Below are 14720 nucleotides of genomic sequence, written 5' to 3' on the forward strand. Positions count from 1 at the left end.
CCTCCCCTAATCAACCCTGACTGACATTCACTGGCCCTCCCAGACCACACTACCATCACGCGACCTTAAACTCATTACTGGGCGCGCCTTCCTTCACATACCTCTCCTTTCCCCGCCTTTCACTGTAAAACTTTATCTTGAAGTGTCCCCTTTCTGTTCCTTGCCACTACAGGCTGGTTGAGGTGAACGGCGAGAGCGTGGTAGGGTGCGGGCTGGAGCAGGTCACGCGGGTCATGGCTGGCGCAACGCTACTTAATCTTGTCGTGGCGCGGCCCATCACAGGTAAGTAATGGAAAGCACTCATGCCGCCTGTGCAACTGCTCCCATCCCCTTGTGTGTGTGATTTACTGTTTGATCTGCTGCAGTCTCTGACGAGACAGCCAGACGTTACCCTACGGAACGAGCTCAGAGCTCATTATTTCCGATCTTCGGATAGGCCTGAGACCAGGCACTCACCACACACCGGGACAACAAGGTCACAACTCCTCGATTTACATCCCGTACCTACTCACTGCTAAGTGAACAGGGGCTACACGTCAAAGGAGACACACCCAAATATCTCCACCCAGCCGGGGAATCGAACCCCGGTCCTCTGGCTTGTGAAGCCAGCGCTCTAACCACTGAGCTACCGTGTGTGTGTGTGTGTGTGTGTGTGTTGCCCGGCTTTCTTGGCAGTGCTTTACCGTAAGTTGTACAGTCTCTCTTTGTTTACTATCATCATTAAATATTCAGTGCATCTTGCATTGTCAGTACAGTGTGTTTTACTTTTTTAACAAAGTTGTGGTTTGGCATGTTTTTATTTTGACTTTGGTGTTTTTTTTTTCATACCATCCAGGAACTGGTGGACGCAAGTCAGAAGATAGAGGAAAGGAAATGAAGGAGCTTTCATCTAAATTAGACAAGACAATGAAGGAGAAAGACTCATACAAGTAAGTTGTTATGAAGCCTCTTTACCCTCTGCTGCTGGGAAACTATTGTTATGCCTGGATGACTGACATGTTGGTGATCCGGGCATGTGGTGAAATGGTTATGAGCTGTGAAGTTGTGTTTACATGGATGGATCCTACTTATGAGTAGTTCAGCCCAGTGCAGCTTGACCATATATTGTCCTTAAGCTTGGATATCCTGAACTGCATTGCTAATTGTAGTGAATTTCATACATCTCTCAATTTCATAGGATGTAGATTTCATCACTTTTGTTGTGTTGAATAATATTAAAGTATCAAATATTAGTTTCTCAATCAGTAGATTTTTTTGTTTAAACTGTCATGTAGCTACCATCCATATGCAAAAAAAAGGTGTCAAATCTCCATTTGCAGTGTATGTGCACAAAAATTTCATAGGAATTCGTGAACTGATAGCCTAAAATTTATTTTAATTTGGGTAATATGAACCAACAGTGTGAAATTTAGCTAGATTTCATGATGATGATGGCTGAAACATTAATTTTCTGCAATTATAACTAGCTGAATTTTTATATTGACAAGTATGAAGATGTGTTATACAAGGTGTTTACATTTTAAAACTTTTCTTATTGACTTTTTTTAGCTTTTGTTATTTTTTAGATGTCATAACACAAGTATCAGCTTCAAAAGATCACAAAACTTTAAGTTGGTGATTGTTAAAATTGGTTACCGTTTACCTACCAATGTGCTGGCAGCTACTCTTGGTGATGTCCTGCAGTGTAAGAGTAGTTACGTTTGTTCATTGTACTATCAAATTATTATTCAGGTACTATGTAATGTGCAATATTTCCCTGCCTATTCCATCTCCAAATAAGTTTGGCCTAATAGAAAACAATTAAGTTTGCTCATAGCATAAGGGATACTAAAACATTATGGGAAGAAACCATTAGAGACTTAGAGACATTAGAGACTAAGAGATCCAAAAAATACCAAAAAATTACCTGAGGAGATACAAGTGTTGGTCACACTTCATTTTATTTCTTCTATCATTACATTTGTCTTTTTTACTTCTATTCATTTGTCTTTTCTCTTCTACTCTTGTAATTTCATTGTTTTCTCCATTACGCTAATATAGAGAGTATTATACTTCCCATCATGTATTCTTTATGGAAATTAATAATTTTTCTTTTCAACAGGAGTGACAATACTCGGCTCAGTCACCGCATAAGCTACTTGGAAGAGCAGGTACTGGAGCTGCAGAATACCCTCTCCCGCACACGTGAGTCAGGGCGAACCCCAGCTGAGGGTGAGACCATTGTTACCACATCCCATCAACCTGGAGCCACAGTCATCCAGGTAAAACTTCATGCTTCCCATTTATGTTCTCTCGACATTTTGGTCCTGATTCTGCCACTAAATGCTTTAATACAGGGACTCTAGCTCTAGAGGCACCAAATATAAAGTTTTTATGGAATCAAGCAACATGAAGGGACAGACAAACTGTACAAAAAGGAAAGAGAAGAGACGCTCAGCTTGAAAGTATTGTATGAAAGGCAATCTCTAACTATTCTCAGTCAAGTATTATACAAACAAAGAGAGATATAATAGGAAATAAGGGGGGAAAGCCATGTTATGAATGATATGGCTCTCTTTTACACAGCACAGGAATCCACAATGTATACAAACCACAACCTCTTGCATATATATAAATTGATACTTCACCTCTCTCTCACCATAGCGTTCAGGCTCACTAAATGTTCCCTACAGCATGTTCATGGGCTACAGACACTCACGACAGGTTTGTAATTGCTGCCTCTCATTGGCCCATCCTTAGTGTAGTGTTATCTTTGCATTTACTCATGACCTAAGCAAAGTATTTAGTTCTTGACTAAAGAATCATGACCTCTATGGCCAATGCTTACTACACCAGGCCTTCACAGCTCTCAGTAATGACAACCGTGTTAACACTGTGCTGCCATCATCCCAGCTATGCCTTTTGATGTAGTAAACCATTCCAGCATTTCATCCTAAGCATAACTATCCTCCCATAAAGGAATCCTACATAGCATAAAAAATTTACTCGAGTTAATGTTTTGATCACTCATTGCTAACTTTGAAGTCTCACTTCTTGCCAGATTGATGCCTCATAAATGGTAAGTCATTGTTCTCTAATTGATAAAAAAAAAACTACCTTTCTATTTTTCATTACATTGAGGTACATACAGTAACTTTAAAGTGACAGTGTACTTGGTAAACACTAGTCTGTATTGCTATAGGACAGATTGTGGCGCCAGTACCTATATATTAAGATTTATATGCAGTAAGTATATACACTACCAACAGCAAATGATACACCTATGTCTATAGTAGATATTATGCACCTATGCCTATAGTAGATATTATGGAGGGATGAAAGGTACATACCTGTTCCACTTACTAGTTTCCTTGCTCAAGATATAGAGATGGATGGGCTTGAGTGCTGTTGTGCCTATCATGATGCTGATGCAGCTGAACATTGCATAATTGATTGATGTACACCACTGTAATGCTAATATCTATATAAACTGACATTTATTTAGTTAGATTTTTCATCCTGCACTTGCACCAATCTGATCTCCTACTTCCTTGACAGGTGTTCCAGAAGGGTGAGCAGCGCTTGGCTGTGGCAAGTCCTGAGCTGGGGAATGGAGAATTAGAGCATGCACAACAATATCCAACTCTACCCCGTATCAGGTCCCCAGACTCTTCCCTCTCTTCTCCTACCTCATGTTCTTCTTCCTCCTCTTCTGCTTCCTCTGACCCCCACCACAACCATCAGCACTCCACCAAAGGACTGGGAGTCCCATCAAAGCAACCCAATACTGAACACCACAAGAGAGTTCTGTCCCCAAGACCTGAATCAAAGAATGAGGTTTGTAGTTATAATCTGTTAGTATGCAAACCTCTACATAAGCATTAAAAAAAAAAAAAATTAATGACATCCTCCCTCCTATATTTGATCTTATGAGCTGCAGATAAACTTTCCATGGAGACCTTCAGGGACCACATCATTATATACACCCATAACTGATTCTCATTCATTCTTGTTGCATCTGAGACTCTTCATTCAATAAATTAATCTCTTTTTGTATATGCCGCTATTCTAATATTCCCTGCTCTGATCAAGTAGTACCTAATACTCTCAGACAAACTGCTCCTATTGTTTATTTTTCAAGTTCAAAGTGGTGGCAAAAAACATAATTAATAATGCTCTCAGTTATTTAACATTCCAAAACTTGAACACATTGTAATTTTCTCATATAGAACACATGCAGATTTGTGTGATAGTTAAAAGCAGACATATGAAGCTAAACAAACAATGATATATAGCTAAAAAGCATACACATGCAACTAAACAAATGATAATAAATAGTCTAGATGTGTACAGTATGATACATTTCAAGACCAAGAAAAGTGCAATGTTTTTCCAATACTCAGATAATATGAACTGTTTCATCTGGAAGTTGAAGCAGTAATTATGTGGCTGTAATTTATATTATTCAACAAGCTCTCATTCTCCACAGGACTCTCGGCCGCCCTCCCGTACTAAACCCATACCACCCAAGAAGCCAGAGCGCCTCAGTCTGCAGCGAACCACCAGCTTGCAGAACGTGGAGGAGGGGCCCACAAACGTCTCACTTCCTTCACGTTCCACCTCCACCACATCTACCTCACGACACCACCACCCTCTCCAGGCTTGGCCCTCTCTTGACACTGACATTCATTGTCAAGAACGTGACCTCTCTTCCCAAGTCTTGTGTGATAGAAGTCGTGAGAGACCAGATTACCACAGCCATGAAAGTATCTATGAGAAGCAACAAGAATTGCCACCCCCTGACTATACTAGTTCCTGGGGCCATGACCACCACCTCTGCTCCAGCAGTGGTGGTGGGGTTGGGGGTGATGGCAGCGTAATGATGGTGGTGAGCGCTAGTCCCATTGTTACTGGTGAATCCCTTGGTCGTCGGCCAACTCCTCAAGGTGCTTCAGCCACCACAGTCACCACCACAACCACAACCCTCAATGAAAGGCCCCGTCTCCACCACCACCACTATAACCGCCAGCAACCCAGTACCCGCCGGCCCCTCTCCCCAGATGCCTCCTACCACCTGGACTCTCACATTCCTGGGAGTCACGAAGATCCTAGGGAGATCTACAGTCACACCACTACTACCACCCACTATAGTGCTGCTACTAACCATTCCCACCACCACAGGAGCAGTCACCTTCATCACCATGACCACAATTCTCACCAAAGGGTATCTGCACTGAGCCACCACAGTCACTATACTATGCACAGTCCCCCCACACCTGTGGCTTCCCGTAACTCTACCACTCTCACCATGGCTGCAAGCCCTCGTCCTCATGAACAGTGGTGCTGAGAGAGAAGGGAGGCATCCACATATACCTGCAAATAATAAAACCATTTCAATAGTTTTCACATGTACCTGAAACCCACAGCTTATGTAATCAAGGCAAAAAGTGATCACACGTGTATACAGAAGAAATAATTGCTCATAACACTGGCCAGTAAGAAAATCTTCCTTGGTTACGAAATCCACTAACATGACAATGAAGACCAACACAAAATATGGGCAGCAATATCATCATTAATATTCTTGAAGTGTTCTTTTGAGCTTAAATGATTACTCCCAGCTATAGAACAAATGTTGGCCAAGTAATGAATATTTGATTCATAGTAAGGTGGTGAGAATGAATATAATGGATATTTGATTTTTAGGAATATGGTGAGAATGAATCGGAGTTCTATTTTCACTGAGTACCATCTTTTGAGTTGGTGGATGGGTTTGCAAGTTTCCATTACACACACCTTAAGAGGCTGTGTGTGGTACTACATGACTAGCTACTACTACTACAATTACTACTAGGGATATAAAAGCTCACCCAGTGATCTCATTCAGGCTAAATATTTGTTTAGTGCAGTTATGAGACTACTGCAGCGCTTGTACTATTGTAAGAGCTATTTGTCAGCATGTATATAGTTTTGTACAGTTTAGCTACCCTAACTCCAGCTGAGTATGTCAAGCTGTATGGTAAGTAAAAAAAAATGAAAGTAATGATTTGTATATATTTATTGAAAAGATATGTAAATAGCATTCAGTAATACTGTACTTTAAAATCAAATTTCTAGGAAACCTGTGCAAATGAACATGCAGAAAGTCAATAAAAAAAACACTTCAATAAAATCATCCTGCAAACTTTCATTTCCACCAGTGAGATACTCAAGTGCTATCCTCTGCCTTTCACCCTGTCTTCCTTCCTCACCTCTGCCTTTCAGCCTGTCTTCCTCACCACACTGGGCTGAGTCAGTCCTCCATGCCTGGTGCAGCCTGAACCTTTCCATCCAGGGCATCCCACAAATCTGGCTTGGCTCCAGAGGCATAAGGCCAGTAGAAACTACAATTTTCAAGAGATTAAGAGAACAATTCATACAGATACAATTTTTAAGAGATTAAAAACAATTCAAAGTGTGACACAAACTACAGAAGGCTTGTTAGTCACATATAGATGCACATTAGAATCTTAAATGTGTTCAGGAAAATTTACACTTTACTGATGGCATTCCATAACATATGGGTCGTTCTTTCCCTCATTAATTCACAAAATAAAACAATTGTCTTCACCTTCCCCCCTCTCCCTCCAGGGACTCCCCACCCAACACACACACACACACACACACACACACACACACTAAGAGGAGTACTTTAAACAAACTCAGCCTCATCAGAATAGGCAGACTTGGATAGGATGGAAGAATGTACAGATAGATGGCAAATGCAGTTCAATATTAACAAGTGCAGGGTACTGAGCGTAGGTAGAGATAATCCAAGCAATAGGTACACAATAGATAATGTGGCACTAGGAAGTTCCAAGTATGAGAAAGATTTAGGACCAATCTCCATACAAGGAAGCAATGTATTGAGGCCAGGAATAAGGCAAATAGAGTATTGGGATTCATTTTTAGAAGTGTTAAAAGCAGGAATCCCGAAGTAATACTAAAGTTATACTTGGTGCTGGGCAGGCCACATCTTGACTATGTGTTCAATTCTGGTCCCCACATTTTAGGAAAGATATAGCTCTGTTGGAGTCAGTGCAAAGGAGGATGACCAAAAAGATACAGGGAATGAGGGATATACCCTATGAAGAGAGACTGAAAAAAACTCAATCTGCATTCCTTAGAGAGACGTAGGTTAAGAGGAGATAGAAGTATTTAAGTGGTATAAGGGTTTTAACAAAGGGGACATAAATGTAGTTCTTAGGATCAGTAGCAGGGACAGAACCAGAAATAATGGGTTTAAACTTGAAAAATTCAGGTTTAGGAAAGAAATGGGAAGAAAGTGGTTTTCAAACAGAGTGGTTGATGAGTGGAATGGTCTCAGTGGTGATGTAGTCAGAGCTGAGTCAATAGGAAGCTCTAAAAGAAGATTAGATAAGTTCATGGATGAGAATGATAAATGGAATTAGGTAGCTTAAACACATAGAGACTGTCTCGTATATAACCGGCGGTCTCTTGCAGCTTCCCTCTTTTCTCTTGTTCTTACGTTCTTTTAAAACAGTTCTCATTACTCACCCCAAATTAAAATCTACAGGAATAATACAATAATAATCGGCTAATGTCAGTCTGCTTTGCTATCATTCAAGCGTTATTAATAAAGTTTCTTATCTACAGAATTAAACACACTTTTAATTAATATTTCACTTTCAATATCAATCTGTCCATATATGTTCATATGTGAGATCTGAAATGATGTTCATGGATCTGTTTCTGGTGGTTAGCATATAATGGCCGGCAACTATCATCATCATTAACGTCACCATCATCATCATTGTTATAACATCATCATCATCATCATATTATCATCATCATTATCATCACTATCATCATCGTCATCATCATTACATCATTATAATCATTATCACCATCTTCGTCATCATCATCATCATCATTACCACATCGTCATCACCATCATCATTATATCATCACATCACCATCGTTATCATTATATAACCATCACATAGTCATCACCATCTCATTATCACATCATCATCACCATCACCATCATTATCGTCACCATAGCATTTTCATTACATCACCACCGTCACCGTCATCATCGTTACATCATCATCATCACCATATCGTCATCATCATCATCATTACCACATCGTCATCATCATCATCATTACATCATCATCATCATCATATCATCATCATATCATCACCACCATTTCATCATCATCATCATCATCATCATCATCATCATCATCAAACATACACATATATATATATATATATATATATATATATATATATATATATATATATATATAAATAGATGAATAATTCTAAAATTAATAAAAAAAAACTTAACACTTCAATTAAAAATAACAAAGATACAAAACCGAAAAGGAAGAGACAAAAAAAATAACAAAACCGAAAAGGAAGAGAGACAAAAAAGATACAAAACCGAAAAGGAAGAGAAAAAAAAAGAGGTATAGACGATGGGAATAGTAACGCAGGAAATATTATTCGAGGTGAGGGTCGTGACCGCGAGAAAAATGTTGAAGGTTGGGAAAGAAAGGAGGAAATGTCTAGGTGGTGGAGAGAAGCAGGCAGGCGTACTGGGCTGGAAAGTGAGAGAGAGAGAGAGAGAGAGAGAGAGAGAGAGAGAGAGAGAGAGAGAGCAGCACCAAGTATTTCCTTCCCGCACGTGGATGGAAGAAGCTACCTGGTGATGTCATGCGTCGACCTTGATGACGCTACGCGACTGTCGACCCCTCCGCCCTCCTCTCTCTCTCTCTCTCTCTCTGGTGTAGCTAGATAAGTTATTAGAACACAGTAAAGAGAATACATAAACATGAAAATAACTATAGTATTATCTACTCATCAATCTTTCTCGAAACATTCTTCCAAAACTAAGTAAATAGCGGTACTTGAATTTGAGAAGGTGGATGCTAGACTATTTGTTGCGTCTCGGCTCGTACGTTCATAAATTGCCTTCCCTTACACTCTCTTTTTGTTCGGATGCCACGGATTAGAGAAGCAGAAATCATCTTCAATATACCGTAGCGGGGATTGGTTGGTCGTTCTACATGATTAATATATGATTATTGAATTATCGTGGATCATTACTCAGTTACCCAGTACACTCCACTCATACTCCTCTTTGATCTCCCGTTAAGATCAAAGGCCACACAGATTTTTTTCTTATGTGGGAGGGGAACCGGTAAACTATTAAGTAATAACTAGCAAGATTATCATTCATGTTATTTCTTTCTTGATGGCGCAGAATCCTTATCAATTTGTCATAAAAAAATTAAAATATCTTCGAAAACTCGGGTATATTCCACACGAAAGTGTTAAATGCGAAGTCTGGTTCAGACTGATGATGTAGAATCCTTGTCAAAATGTTACTGAAATCATGAAAACAGATTTGTAAACCTTGGTAACTAAAACCTAACTTCGCTTAATGTATTAGTTAACACAAAACGGAAAAATGTCTGATTTTACTTTGTCTTTCTTCTGATAAGAATAAGTCATTTTCATTCATTCACACACACACACACACACACACACACACACACACAGTGTGTAGTGGTTAGCACGCTCGACTCACAATCGAGAGGGCCGGGTTCGAATCCCGGTAAGCGGCGAGGCAAATGGTCAAGTCTCTTAATGTGTGGCCCCTGCTCACCTATCACTAAATAGGTACGGGATGTAACTCGAGGGGTTGTGGCCTCGCTTTCCCGGTGTGTGGAGTGTGTTGTGGTCTCAGTCCTACCCGAAGATCGGTCTATGAGCTCTGAGCTCGCTCTGTAATGGGGTTAGACTGGCTGGGTGACCAGCAGACGACCGAGGTGAATCACACCAAACAAACACTACCACCTTGCTCAACCTTGGAACTCATTCCTCCTCTTCTCTCCCTCCCTTCCTTCCCTTCCTCTCCATCACCTCCATCTCTCCACACTCTTGACTCTATCTTTCCTGTACTCGCCAGCCTCTCCCTCTTTTTGTTTTTCCTGTACACACAGCTTGGGGCAACGTTTGCATTAGTCACTATCCCTCCCTACCTATTCCTACCCATCGTCTCTCTCTCTCTCTCTCTCTCTCTCTCTCTCTCTCTCTCTCTCTCTCTCTCTCTCTCTCTCAGTAACTTGAAACAGTAAAGGATATAACTATAAGGAAGAGGTCTTTTAGAGTCAACCGTAAGAACGCAAAAAAATCACGAGACTTTTAAGAAACAAACTGTAAATGTACGCGAGGATTTCTGAAAAGCTGAATGAAAGTCGTGAAATTCAGTTAATGATGCGTAGAGAGAGAGAGAGAGAGAGAGAGAGAGAGAGAGAGAGAGAGAGAAAATAGGTTGGTGACGAAGAGGGTTGAGTGTTGAACAACTGTTAGGGCAGCGGCAGCCAGTCAAGAGTCGGCGAGCAGCTCAACGCAGTGAGTGTCTGGCCGCGGTGGTGAAGGGAGGTGCGGGCACGGACGCCGCAATCGCTCCTCATCTCTCACTCAGTTACCGGTGCTCTAATTGAAAAGAAAGTACAAAAATCACAGTGACCTTGGTGGGGCTTCCGAATCTGAATATGTCGTGGCTATTGGGTGAGTAAATGTCTTCGTTATCGTGTTATCTTTTATCTCTCCGTGATGGTTTTGCTGATGGGCATGTTCCACGTGTGTGAAGAGAGGGGGTTACACTAGTAAATTCAGCGTCAATGCGTCGCTCTTGTGGATTTCAGAAGGATAAATGCAGGTAAAGTAAGAGTAGATCTGTGTACTCTTCCAATTCATTCTGCATCGGGATCTTGTGGATAAATTTTTGACAAAGGTTGTTTCATCTTCATTTTTTTTTTCATTTTATGTATTGATTTATTTTATTTACCTATTTATTTATATATTTATTTATTATTAGTTTTTTTCTGTGTATGTGAATGAATATGCCGAAAGACATTTACAATATGTCTTTCGTTGCTGAGAAAAATTAATGCCATGACAATTATCGTCCGTCTGCTATCCACCCTTCACTTGCAACTCCCCAACAGAAGTAACAGTTATCTTTAGTTTATCTCAGTTTGTCCGATAGAGTTCGCTTCGCAAGTCTCGATGTGCATTACTAGTGACACTCCGCTCGAGACGGACTTTCTATCCGACTGATCAACTTGTTCCTCTCCCGCTCCGTGTATTGCTGGTGTGTTCCCATCCGTGGAGCTGTGTCTTGTTGCTTTCATCGTGGCAGAGATTGTTAATAAAGGTAGCTGACACAAGTATCACCGTTTGGGCAATGCAAATAGTGATGTTTGTCTCTTTCTTTTTCTTTTCCTTTCATGGTGTGAGTTACTGTATAGTGAATGTGAGAGAGATTGTTGTATATAGATATCACAAATACTATCAAAACATTGTTTCTGCAATCCAAATTAGATATTCTCTCTCTCTCTCTCTCTCTCTCTCTCTCTCTCTCTCTCTCTCTATTGGACAGTTGAGCTGTCATAAATATCCTGTATTGCCAGAATAAGTCATACATTCATGAACATTGACCCTGTCCATTCATTATCAGGGAATAAGTCATTCGTACCATGTAACATTAGATATATGTAACAACTTGTGCCTGAACGACTTACAACTTATAGCAAATAGCGCGCGCACGCACACACACACACACACACACACACACACACACACACACACACACACACACACACACACACACACACACACATTGAATAGTAATCTTTGATTGTATCTTCTGTGACATAACTATTTATTAGCCTGTAATACAAAACAAGAAAATCGTAAAAGTTGTGTAAAGATTAATTAACTGTGAAAAGTTAAAGGTAGCGGGAATGGGTCATTTTGTGTTTTATATAAGCTATAGAAATATTTCAGAAACAGTAGTAAAGAAAATGTCGCAAAACTTCTAAGTGATTAAGGAAAACATTCAAAATTGAATTTGGGGATGAACTCCAGGCTCATGCAACACAGCTAGTTAGCTCTCCTCTCTTGATGACGTCACCGCTCTGTTTTGTTGCGTCCAAAGGTCACGCCTTCATCTTGTTGTTGGTGCATTATCCGGTGAGCTAGGTGTTTGTGCAGCATATCCTGTACAGGTTTGTCTGTGAGCGTGCTGCGCGCCCTTCACTCTCAAAGCACTGGTATCGCCATGTTAATCGTACTACTACGTTCATCCTCCATTGGTAGAAATTTTTGATACACGTGATAAGGGTGGAGGGAATTATCTCGCAACAGAAAGGCGATGAAAACAGGAGAGAATAACAACAAACTTATGATGACTCAGAAAGCCCGGATACCGTATTTGTTAAATCAGTGCCTTATAAATGTCTTATACTGATAGGAAAATTCTATTCTTACATGAAATGATATGAAAATATTCGAGTAAATGAAAAAGAAAAAAAAAAAATTGGTGATAAAATGACTGGCATTACGTTAGATAATTGCATTCGTCTTATCGGTAAATTTGCAGTTTCAGCCAATATACCCTATCTTATATTTCTTTTTCCCAATGTCTAACAAGCTTGGGGATCTCCTGGGAAAGCGGGGTTTTAGGGTGGGGAAACCAAACCTAACCTAACTTCTATTCTGAAGTTATTATTCATTTCCGATAGGGTAAAATGGGGTTAGAAATGCTCGTAGAAGTGTGATCTAGACCGTGAGAATGTGTATAGTTACGTGTGATGTATTGGTTGAAAATGCAATTATACCGTCTTATACTGAGGGGAAATTCTTATCCGTACATGAAATGAGGAATAGAAAATAACTAACATATAATTCACTACCAGCCAACTCGTCCTTCAAGGTTGTCATTTCCACCATTTTATCAAATGCATTGGCTTATTATTGTAATTCTACTCACACTTCGCAATGTAGTCAATGTATGTGCTTGTCCTGGATCGTGAACTGAAAATCAAACCCGGTAAGTTTTTAAAGAAATGTTTACTATTTAATGTGGGAATAAATATGAAACATTATCACCGGAGAATGGGCTATTACTGATGTTTTATTGTTGATTATTTTACCTTGTAACACACGCCTACAAATAACACTCTCCAATTCTTACTGGTCAGAAGTTAAATCTAAAGTACTTACGTGAATGCCCATGAAAGCCTTGGACAATTCGATAGTATCAAGTAATCCGTGGCGTAATTCTAGTTGTGTTCACTGCGGCGGCCACCTGTGGACTGCCGTAAGACGCAGTCTCGCGTTCACGAGTTAGCGCTTCGTTTGTAATGTTTCATTGCTTCACTTGTAATGTTAAGAATTTAGTTATCATTTTATAGTTAAATAAATATCAATGTATGTATTATTGTACAATTATCCCTTGTGTAGTTAAGTTCTATCATTTAACTATACGTGATTAATTATCCAACAGAACTATAGATACTTACATAGTTCTTCTGCTTACTCTATTGTCTCTGGAATAACTTATTTTCCACAGGAAATTTATCTTGCTAGAGGAATAAGAAAAGAAAATACGGGAAAAGAATGATCGAGAAACCTGTGATGAAATAAACGACTCTCAAACCTCCGATACAGTCATGTTAATCATTACTTTTCTCATCAACTCGTTAGGAAATTCTGATACGTTCACGAAATGATGATGAGTAAAATTCTCGTGCAACATAAACGAATGAAGAAACCTGTGACGACTCTCAAAGCCCAGGTTTCGCCATGTCAAATCATTACATTCCGTCTTACATCGGCAGGAAATTCAAATGAAAATGAGAAAGAATTATCTTACAATATGAAGAAAATAAAGTTAATAGAAAAGCAACAGAAGAAATAATAAAGAAAAAAAACCTGTGATGAAGTAAATGTCAAGGGAGCATAAAGATATAAAGCAAGCACGTATCATAGTATCAGCACAGTCCCTCCCTAACATACACCGCCACACCTCACAGGCAGGTGATTCAGAGTAAGCCGCAGGCACCAACATCCCCTGGCCCGGAAGTGACTGGCGGTATGGCTGCCCACTCGAGCGTCTTGTGTGTGTGTGTGTGTGTGTGTGTGTGTGTGTGTGTGTGTGGTTAGACATTATTGTAGAGTACGAGTGCGTGCTGAGTGTAAATTCTTGTTTCCTGTGTTGTTTCCCACGTTTGTTGTTTCTCTGTGGTTTTGATGTTATTTTGAGTTTGCTTAGCGTGTTTATTTGTTATCATTGTTGCTATTGTTGTTGTTGTTGTTGTTGTTGTTGTTGTTGTTGTTGTTGTTGTTGTATCATTGTTAAAAATAGTAGTATCATAATAATCAGCAACAGAATGACCACCACCATCACCACAACAACCACCACTAACAACAACAGTATTACTACCATCACCACCAGCAACAACAACAACAACAACAACAACAGCACCACCACCACCACCACCACCACCACAGCAACAAAACCAACAGCAACATCAAAGGACAATAATAAATCTTTGTCATTATTTGTCCAAGAGTCGTGGTGTGTTCAGTAACATGACGCAGCGTTTCCTGAGTTTTGTTCAAGGATTATGTTATGTAAACGTCACTACTCACTTCATCTTCTCCATCACCATCACCACCACCATCATCATCATCACCATCACCATCATCATCATCATCATCATCATCATCGTCAACATCATTTTGAACATAATCAAGTATTGCTATAATGTTGTTGCTGTTGTTTTTGTTTTTATTCTTGTTTTTCTACTTATATTTATTCTTACTTTTCTTTTACTTCCTATTCTTTTTCTTCCCTTTTTTCATTTTTCTTCAAT

General features: G+C 39.7%; 2 protein-coding genes across 4 annotated transcripts in view; both read left to right on the forward strand.

The window, feature by feature from the left end:
- LOC123504488 overlaps positions 1-6154 on the forward strand; it is a 166348-nt gene extending 160194 nt beyond the window's left edge. For all 3 annotated transcript variants that reach the window (XM_045255039.1, XM_045255040.1, XM_045255041.1), the window contains 5 exons: positions 173-282; positions 836-929; positions 2102-2261; positions 3538-3816; positions 4469-6154. In XM_045255039.1, the coding sequence (XP_045110974.1) occupies positions 173-282; positions 836-929; positions 2102-2261; positions 3538-3816; positions 4469-5326 (1501 nt within the window). In that variant the 3' untranslated portion in view covers positions 5327-6154. The remainder of the gene's footprint in view (positions 1-172; positions 283-835; positions 930-2101; positions 2262-3537; positions 3817-4468) is intronic.
- A 4232-nt stretch (positions 6155-10386) lies between these two features.
- Positions 10387-14720, forward strand: part of LOC123504555 (ATP-binding cassette sub-family C member 9-like) — a 45786-nt gene continuing 41452 nt past the window's right edge. The window contains 1 exon segment of the mRNA XM_045255161.1: positions 10387-10566. The gene's annotated coding sequence lies outside the window, so the exon portion shown is untranslated.

Source organism: Portunus trituberculatus, chromosome 16, assembly GCF_017591435.1.
Source record: "Portunus trituberculatus isolate SZX2019 chromosome 16, ASM1759143v1, whole genome shotgun sequence".
Classification (NCBI taxonomy): Eukaryota; Metazoa; Arthropoda; class Malacostraca; order Decapoda; family Portunidae; genus Portunus; species Portunus trituberculatus.